Raw genomic sequence first — 10,031 nt, 5'->3', positions numbered from 1 at the left:
CAGCATAAGTCGCGGGTGAATTCCAATAAAAACATTATATACATTGAATTTAACTTATTTTTCTTGTACACTGAATGTAGCTTTTTAATTTTCAAAGACATTAGACCGTTGATAATGAGATGCCAATAATATCGATGAAACACTCATGGGCGAAAGAGAGCTAAGGACAACCATTGTAGCGTGGATCCTTTGGTGGTTTATGAGGTTAAGGTTGATGTGGACGAACTTCAAAAAACCTAAAAGGGTGGGGATCATTTTTCATATTTTCTCTCTTATTTTTTGCAATAAAATTTATATTTTATTTATAAAATTACTAGGTTAGAACCTGTTATTACACGGAGTTGAATAAATGTAATTTTATATACTAAATAAATAAAAAAGTTATATCTTTAAAAAACCCCATGTATTACACGGATTTATTAAATGTAATTTTACATACTAAATAATGAAAAGGTTAAAAGTTAGGTTTGTTTTTATAAACTAAACTCAATCAAATAAAAACGTCTTTCTCAAAGGTTATAACACTTGACCGATAAGAGCTGATAAGATATATATTATCACATTTTTGGTATAATACCATGTTTATTATATTAAATATAATATCATTATCAAACTATCAATATAATGTTAATGTTAATGTTATATTAATATTAAACATGTGAAATATTAATTTACGTTATGTTAATATTCTTTTAACTCTGATTAATATATTAGTTACTTTGTGGATATTATATTTATCCAACAATATTAAGTTTGGTTTTCATGATTGATAATTTGGTTTATTTAAAAACATCTAATCTTAAATTAACAATTTAAATTTGAAGATAGTATTTTATTAGAAAATAGAAGGATTCTATTTTAAATTCAAAGTAGGATAAGATTTAATATTAATTTATTATTTAATTAATATAAGGTAAGAATGAAAAAAAAAAAAACGCGAGAAAACAGAAAATTGGATGACTCCAATGAATAACACATGTCAGACATTGGTTTAGTTTATTACATAGTAAGTATAGATAGTAGGTATATATAAACATGTAAAAGGTATATGAAATTACAAATACGTAAGCTTATTAAAGTTTATAGAAATAAATATTAATCCATGACAACAATATTTGATTATGTTAAACTTCTTTTATAAAATTTAGAAACTTCATTATATGTACACACGAGTTTACTTACCATGTTTACAATTTGATTATAACTCGTAAAACTTTTTGACCCGTTTAGGTAATTGTGTTAAACAATTATTTGTTTCGATTACATTGTTTTAAATGTGTATAAGTTAGAGTTGATATATTTGAAGCGGACAAATATATAGGTTGTGTTTCGGTTAAACGATTCAACCTCCCTGAAATCCATCAACAAGTCTAAGAATGTTCTCATGCTTAGTTTATTGTAACTTTTAATTACATAATATTTATATATGGTATACAACATTTAAATATATTATATCTATTTATATAAAATAAAAAGCAAAAATAGCTATTAAAATAAATAATTGGTTATAAAATAAATATAGAAGTAAATGAAGTATAAAAATGAAAGAAGGTTTATGAGATGAAACCGCTTGTTTTATGAAAAAATTATGCGAAGGTTTATAAGTGCGTTGTTATTCTCACGATTAGGACGATTTTGTACAACTTTAGCTAAAAGATCGTCACTCTTCAATTTAGGCTGTTATTAGTTTGTGGTGTCAGATTCCTCAGGTATACGTATTTTCGGTTAGACACTTGCTAGAGCTTCACAAATTTACAAGGTTGGAGAAGGAGGAGAAAGAGGTTTTACATGTTGCCATACGTGTTGGCGAATATGGAAAACAAAAAACGAGAAACTATTCTCAAGCAAATAGGTTAGCATTGTTGACATTATAGGCGATGTGAAACGTTGAGTTTTTTGTGGTTAAAAAATGTCTACATTTAAATCAAGTATGGTTGAATTGGTATAAATCGGGGACTATCTTACACAAACTTACAAACTCAAAACATAAAACGTACAAACACTAAAACACCAAGGGTCAATCTTTCAAACCATAGAAAAGTTAAGGGGTAGAAGAAAGAAACTTTGGCACTTTGCAGTTCGCACTTGCAGGTCCATAGTCGACATACGTCTTAAACCACTCACGGCGCACGATAATCTTTCCGGCGTCAACTAATTTCTCAACTAACCACTGAACCACCGTAACACGATGTCATCACCACCGCCATCACTTCCAGTCACCAACAACCAATCCACCACCACACCGTCAATCGCCACCCCCGCTCTCCGCTCCTTCATCTCCCGCCTCTCCTCCTCCCTCCGCCACTCCTTCTCCCAACGCCGCCCGTGGTCGGAGCTCGTCGACCGCTCCGCCTTCTCCCGTCCTGAAACCCTAACCGATGCCGTTTCACGCATCCGCAAAAACTTCCTCTATTTTCGAATCAACTACACATCTCTACTCGCCGTTATTCTTGCTTTCTCCCTCCTCTCTCATCCTTTCTCTCTCATCATCCTTCTCTCTCTCCTCGGCGCGTGGCTCTTCCTCTACCTCTTCCGACCGTCCGATCAGCCGCTCGTCATTTCCGGCCGTACGTTCTCCGATCGCGAAACGCTACTAATTTTAATCGTCTTCACTCTCATCGCTGTTTTCCTAACGGAAATCGGATCGGTTATGATTTCTGCTGTTTTAGTTGGATTAGCGATTGTGTGTGTTCACGGAGCGTTTAGAGTTCCGGAAGAGCTGTTTTTTGATGATCAGGAGCAGAGTAACGGCGGATTGCTTTCGTTTCTCGGTGGCGCCGCGTCTTCTACCGTCGTAGCTCCGCCGGTTGCACGTGTTTGATAATTGAGGTGAAGTTTGATTTCTGGTTAATCGGTTGCTTGCTGGTTAAGCAAACGTTGAGTTTGATTGTAGTTTTAGTTTGTTAGATATGATATTGTTAAGTTGTTCAGATATTTTTACCAGAAATTGTTAGAATCTGTACTGGAATGATGAATTTTGTTAGGATTATTTGTACTGCAATGAAGATTTTTGTTAGGATTGTTTATACTGTGTTGCTTTTTTTTTTGTTTCTGCATGTTGTTCATGATGGCTTGTAACTTTATCAAGTTGTTTGGGAATGAATGTTTAAAGAGTATGGTTTTAGTTTTTCCGGTTTATTATTATATAATAAAAGAGTCGAACACGTTTTGTTCAGCATCCTGTGTTTATCGTGAGCGATCAAGGGCCTGTGACAACATGAATCCGATGTGACGCGTTTGATAATTGAGGTGAAGTTTGAATCCTATTCCATTGCTCACTTTCTAGTTAAGCAACCTTGATTTTGATTGTAATTTTAGTTTGTTAGACAGGAAGTTGCTAAGTTGCTCAGATATTTTTACCAGAAATTGTTGGGATCTCTACTGTGGTGAAGAATTTTGTTAGGATTGTTCATGTTGTGTAGGATTGCTTATTATAACTTTATCAAATTGTTTGAGTTTGAATAAATAAAATTGCTAGTTTGAACTTTGAAGGCCAAAATAATGAAATGCTGTGAGTATTGAAATTGTGTGCTAAGCCAAAATAAGTGCGTATAAATGTCTAAGGAAATCTGATGTTATGTGTTGAAGTAACCTATAACATTGTTTGTGAAGAGCCAAAGAATCGAGCTTAGGCCGGAGCCTGTGATCGAGGGTTTGGATCTTGTCTGAGAGTTGGGGAATCGTCCTGCAAAAACAGAAAACCGTTAGGCTCGTCGCAGAGATGGGAGGGCCCCTCTGCGACTACCATCCGGCGTGAGGATAAGTATTGGTAGAGAGAGAAAGTAGAGAGATAAAATAGTGACGAAGGTTCAGAAAATCGTCCTTGGCGTTGTACTTTGGTGAGGTATTTATAGTGGTCAACTGAGATGACGTCATTCGTCCAGGCGCACTTGAATGACAGTTCGTCCTCGGAGTCATGGAGGGAACGGACATTCCTTAGATGTCCGTTCAGGAAGGGAGACGTACATATCCGGTCCGTCCTGAAGGATCATGTCCGCCCTCGGATATGTATCTTCAGTTTGCAAAACCTAAGATTTTTTTACATATCTGATTGTTTTGTTTGCAACCGTTTCACATACGCTTGCTATCTTCTCTGCATATCCTGCCTTCATGACAGCCACAATGTACGTCTCCTTTTTGTCATCATCATACGGAAGGTAGAGAAAGAAATGGCTATTTAAAAGGGAAATTATGACCAACGGGTCGAAAGTCGAAATGTATTCAAATGTTCACACAACTCTTCCTGCTTATCAATAAGTGACGGGTCTTGTAGAATATTGCAACTTTTGGTATTTAGCACATATACAATTGCTTTGGAACAACTTATTCAGGTGGTAAAGTTATGTATGCTTAAAAAGTCACTTTCGGCGGTTAGAACACCAATCAAGGACGAATTGATTCAAGCCAAAAAAAAAACCATTAAACTAGAAACACGCAAAAGGATTATTGCACAACGACCAATCTATCTTACCAAACTTGGATCTATGTTTAATCCACATATGTATTCTATTTGATCTAATCCACAATCCTAAAAGACGACTGATACACCTTCCTGAAAACCGACTTGTTTCAGGCCTTCCAAATGAACCACGACGTAGAATTAATAAGAGCCAAGGGAAAAATACCTCTTAGGATTTGACATGTTTGCACCCACCACATTCCTGATCAATTCACACACATTTAGCAAACGAGCATGTCTCAAATAAGTGATCAATCCTTTCCACTTCTCTTAGCAGAACTTGCATAATGTCGGTTGAAGATTTCTAAACAATTTCACCATGAATTGACCCGATTGATCTCCTGCTATTGACCTGATTAAAGATTTCAAGTTGGGGTCGATAAACATGGCAAGGATAGAAAAAAATATGTTTTAAATAGGTTGTGTGGGTTGTTTTATTGGTTTTAGTTGGATTGACCGTTTCAAAGAATAATTTGTTTGGGTTGTAACTATGATTGTAAAAAAGATGGATGAAGAATGTATTTAAAATGTGAGAAAGATGGATGAATATTACGTGAATATTGAGTAATTAATTGGATTATATATAGTTTAAAAAAAAAACCAACGCCTCTTTGGATTGGAACACGAGCCTAACGACTATTTATCTAGCCCGACGCCCATTGCTCGCCCCACAACTCCGCCCATCACGCCCGACAACCCCCACATGGCGGTGTTCCATGCCATTTTGGGCTGACGTGGCACATGGCCTTAGCACATTACACGTAGTCTTAGCAGCTCTATTCGAAACGACAAATGATAGATCATGACACCAAACATCTCCTTGATAATATTCTTCAATTGCATATCCAAACATTTGATCCGCCCTTTTGTATGCGTCGAGATGATTGGAAATTATGAATAGCCTCAGGACAATCTCCTCGAGGAAGTCCCCTATAATGAAAAAGTGGCTGCAATATATTGTTAGGGAAATACAAAGTATCTTATCGTACAAAACATACGGATGAAGTGGAAAGGTAAAAAAACGAGGTGGTATTTTCGTAATTATTTTACTCATAGGGTAATTATCAAAATTACTCTACAAATGATTTGTAGGGTAATTTTGATCTTGTTAGGTAATTACGAGAATGCCACCGCGTTTTTTTTTTTATTTACCTTTCCATGTTATTTGTACGTTTTGTACAACGGCGCAAAGGAGGCTCGAGGGCTTGTTAAGGAAGGCGGCAAGGGCCGACGAAGGGAGGGGGGGGGGGGGAACTAGCCTTCATTACCTTTATACACGTGACATAGACCTTATTTACTACACAGTCACTTCATAAACCCACCAAATTGTTATGAACCAAGCCCATACAAGGCCCAATCGACCAGCCTAGTTCATGTGGCCCAACAAAGTAAAGGGAAACAGGGCGCGCAAAGGATTGTTGCATAATATAAGCAAAAAAGAAAGAAGGAAAGAGGCAGGAAGAATGTTAAGTAAATTCGTTGCATAATATAAGCAAAAAAAGGAAGAAGGAAAAGGCATGACGAATGTTAAGTAAATTGTGTTCTTCTCCATCTCAGATTCTAGTCTAATTTCCCATCTCCTTCTTTGTTACTTGTTTTAAGATTTTCATTACTTGTTATAAAGTTGCTGAAAATGTTGTAATGTCAGCTTTAACAGTTGCACCTTGATATAACAACTAACTTTCTTGTGTTACTTCTAAGCTTTACAAAAGTATCTTTAGAAGAAAGTTCACAAAATGGTACTTTAGAAGTGTAAGGTGAGGTCAACCCATGTCATATGTCCTATGTGTTAATTCTTGATCATTAAACATGTATTCTATGTATTTAATGTTGTATTATTTGATCAAAATTTGGAGGATATGAAGATCAAAGCCATGCTTGGTTGTTTTAATTGAATAAATTTGATTAAAAAAACCTAATAAAATAAAGGTTTAACATAATCATATTTTATAATAATGGAGGGTGTAGACTGTAGAGGAGGTGGCATGGACCATGGAGGTATAGCGAGCGTGCCATGTGGGGGTGGGATATGATTTACATCTGTGTAAATTATATATAACCCTATAGAGTTACCTGAACCAATTATAACAATTCACATCTTCGAAACACATATAGATATGTGTCAAAAGTGAAACCAAACCCCTCACCCCATACACACCCAAAACCTACATATCACTTATCTTTTTTCACATTTCATGTTCACTACACATAGTCTGTGATAAATTATAACATCAATAAAAATTATTAAAACAAATATATATATATATATATATATATATATATATATATCGTTGACTTGTGATCAATCACCTTCATACACTATAATAGGTGGCGACGCTAAAAGAAATTTTTAGTGTTTGATCATCACCGACTTTAATATCATGAAAATCAATCATATCATTTTCGTTTAACCCATGTTTGGTGACAACTTGGTAAAAGTGTTTGAAGGTATATTTGGTACCAACTTTACCAAAGGATACATTGAAGGTGTCACCATCTGACTCGTCATACAAAACAGCTTGAATTGAGTACTTTTTCTCATGTTCAAGACGTCTCCGTGTGTCATCATTCAAGTGTGGTAGTATATGTTCTTTAACTTCTGCAATTGGTAAATTTAATACTCCTCTGTTGTCTGTGTCTGAACTTTTCAGCACTTTAACTATTTTCGGTGAATCAGACATTTTTTATAAAATATGTTGATGTTTAAGATTATTGAAGTTAACAATATATATAGGAAGCAAAATAGCTGCTCAATATATTTGGTAATTATTAATATTAATAAAAATGAAACAAATATTGATTTTTTTATTATGACATTAATTAGTTACATGTAATCTATACTTATCTTTTGGACAAATGTCTTTCATTGAAGCTATTCTCAAATTTATACTTATCTTTTTTTATACTTATCTTATATTAACTAAATAAATAATTAATTAATATTAAATCTTATTATAGTTTAATAAAATATTATCCTCAAATCTAAATCTATATTGGTAACCCGTGTATTACCACCCGCCGCAATGTGGCGGGGATTCTTTAGTTATATATCGTATTAGATGAAATGCAAATGTTTTTTACATGACCACGAGCCTGTGTTTAAAACATAGAAAATAATAACTTAGTCGATTTTTGACCCGCGCGTTGCGACAGACTTATAAAACGGGAAAAATAGACGCGTTGGGCCTGTCAAACGGGAAAAGTAGATGAAAAAACATTGAACCCCGCACGCACATTGCGACGTGTTAACTCGAAAAATTTAGAATGAAACGTTAAACGGAAAATTTACGAAAGATGAAAAATCTAAGGGATCAAATTAAAAGTAAAAAAGTGTTGGGGTTAAATTGTAAAAGATGAAAAACTTTGTGTTAAAAGAAAAAAAAATCAAAGGGGTTAATTGCAAAAGATGGAAACTTTAGAATTAAAAGTGAAACTAGATGTAAGACCCCGCCGCGTTGCGGCCGGGGCTTACAAATTCAGCCGGCATGGGTTAGTTAACAGTTAAAGGGTTGTTTGTTTACCTCTTGACGAGGCTCTGAATGGTTCACACCTCTTACTGGTTCAGCAGTTAATGATTCAGACTGTTTGTTTCGCGAGTAATGTCTGAATGGTTCAGACATTTGCGTCTGAATGGTTAAGTATTATACCGAGTCTCAATGATTAAGATCTCTAATTTGAATTGGTCAGACATTTGTCTCTGAATGGTTAAGCATTATACTGACTCTTAATAGTTCAGACATCATCTTACTGGTTCAGCACTTAATAGTTCAGACATCTCACTTCTCACTGATTCGTCACTTAACCATTCATAAGTTATGAACAACCCCTAAACATTATACATGAGCTCCATGTTACGGTCGTTGTATTCGGTACCGGTACCCACTTTTCTCGTTTTTCAGTACCGGTACCGAACGGGTACCGTGCTCATTCCTACCTAACAATGTTACCAATTAATAGTATATAAATAAATACTATAGTACATGGTTTTATCATAAACCAATGTCCAACTTTATAAGCTAAAAATACAAGTTTTAATACCCAACAACATTGGAACTTTTAAACTTTAGTTATTTATTTGTAGTAACTACCAATAAGACCCGCGCCGCAACATTATGTGACGCATTACCCATCAGGAAAACACGTATTTCGACGTCTGATTGTACTCAATGTAACTTATATAAGCATTGCGATTGGAGAAAAACGTAGAGTAAATCGAGTTTGTATCGTACAATCATAATATATGATATATGACCCGACCTATGAGTTCAAGGGCGCAGCATGTAAGGGGCGGGGAGGGGGCGCCCGCCCCCCCCCCCCCCCCCCCGAACTTTTCGGTTAGTAGTGTTACGTATGTGTTTTTCGTATAGAAATTTTTAGGGATATACGTTTTCACCCCCCCGAATTTAAAAAAAATTATGTATATACGTGTTCGACCCCCTCGGTTTTATAATTTTTTTTTTTGTATATACGTATTCGACCCCCGGTTTTCTATTATGTAGCCCAAATAAAATACTTAATTAGCCCAAATCAATTTATTATACACCAAAATCATACAAGCCCAAAATAAAAGCCCACCATCCAAAAAAAAAATAAACCCAAATTCGGTCCTGGTGGAATACGAGCATAACCAGTCGCACGCACAGAACAGAAGGGGGAAAGAAACCCCAAATCGCTGCTGACCTGCTGTTGTTGTTCGAGTTCGAGGGCAGGGGTCTTGAACTTGCTCGATTTCTTCACGAATCACGGCTCATCCTCAGGTATGTGTGGTCTTGTACTTGTTCGACTTCTTCAATTATCTTTAGGTTTAATCTAGGACTTCAATTTATATGATTTAGGTTGAAATTGGGGGTGAATTTTAGCCCTAAACTTGTTGAAATTGTCAATCTTCAATTTATATAATTATTCATCCAAGTGAACCGGGTACCCCACCTTCCTCTTCTTTTTAATGTTTTGGTGTCTTTGTTCAATTGTTTGTTAAACAATGTTTAAGTTTTAATGTTTGAGAACATTTTTTATTTGATATTAGCGTTTGACCCGACCCGAATCGAATCACCGACGTCCGACCCGAACATAGAAAATTTTTTTTAGGTCCGGTGCCTTCCGCCCCCCCGAACTTTTTTTCCAAGCTTCGCCACTGTATGAGCTTGTACCGTACAATCATAATATATGATATATGACCCGACCTATCAATAGAAAACGTAACGGGTATAAAGGAAAAACTGACACATGTAATCAAAAGAGATGAATTAGAGATTTTGAAAAAAAAGGAAAAAAGAAACCACAATTTGACTTCACTCGGTTCAAAACAAATTATATGAAACATATATAAAATAAGCATGAAAACATATTATATATATGGTCTGGCTCATTACCCAAAGAAGTTTACATTTAAACGTAGACTAACTCGAATTTATACCGAAACGTACATAAACTATGCACGTAAAAAATGCTTTTTAACAAAAATGTATTATATTTGACCTAACTCGTTTCCTAAAAACGTTTACGTCGAAACGTAGAGCAAATCGAATTTATACTAAGGCGTCTATAAAAATATGCTCGTAAAAAATAGTTT

The 10,031-nt window shown here is 35.2% G+C and overlaps 1 protein-coding gene across 3 annotated transcripts; it reads left to right on the top strand.

Annotated features, from left to right (window-relative positions):
* Nucleotides 1-2,099: 2,099 nt before the first annotated feature.
* Nucleotides 2,100-4,324, top strand: LOC110869016 (PRA1 family protein B1-like). 3 transcript variants are annotated; one of them, XR_002552906.2, is made up of 3 exons: nt 2,100-2,829; nt 3,177-3,249; nt 3,613-4,324. XR_002552906.2 is itself a non-coding variant. In XM_022118307.2 (2 exons), exon 1 carries the CDS (start codon nt 2,189-2,191, stop codon nt 2,819-2,821), a length of 633 nt encoding a protein of 210 aa, XP_021973999.1. In that variant the 5' UTR covers nt 2,100-2,188; the 3' UTR covers nt 2,822-2,829; nt 3,613-4,324. The 3 variants fall into 3 exon arrangements, 2 of the variants coding, with proteins under 2 accessions (XP_021973999.1, XP_021973998.1); XM_022118307.2 differs by lacking the exon at nt 3,177-3,249; XM_022118306.2 differs by lacking the exon at nt 3,613-4,324 and having other exon boundaries at nt 3,177-3,486.
* The last annotated feature ends 5,707 nt before the right edge of the window (nt 4,325-10,031 follow it).

This window comes from Helianthus annuus, unplaced genomic scaffold (assembly GCF_002127325.2).
Source record: "Helianthus annuus cultivar XRQ/B unplaced genomic scaffold, HanXRQr2.0-SUNRISE HanXRQChr00c044, whole genome shotgun sequence".
Taxonomy (NCBI): Eukaryota; Viridiplantae; Streptophyta; class Magnoliopsida; order Asterales; family Asteraceae; genus Helianthus; species Helianthus annuus.
The sequence above is the reverse complement of the archived record's forward strand: the minus strand, read 5'-3'. Positions and strand labels throughout refer to the sequence as shown.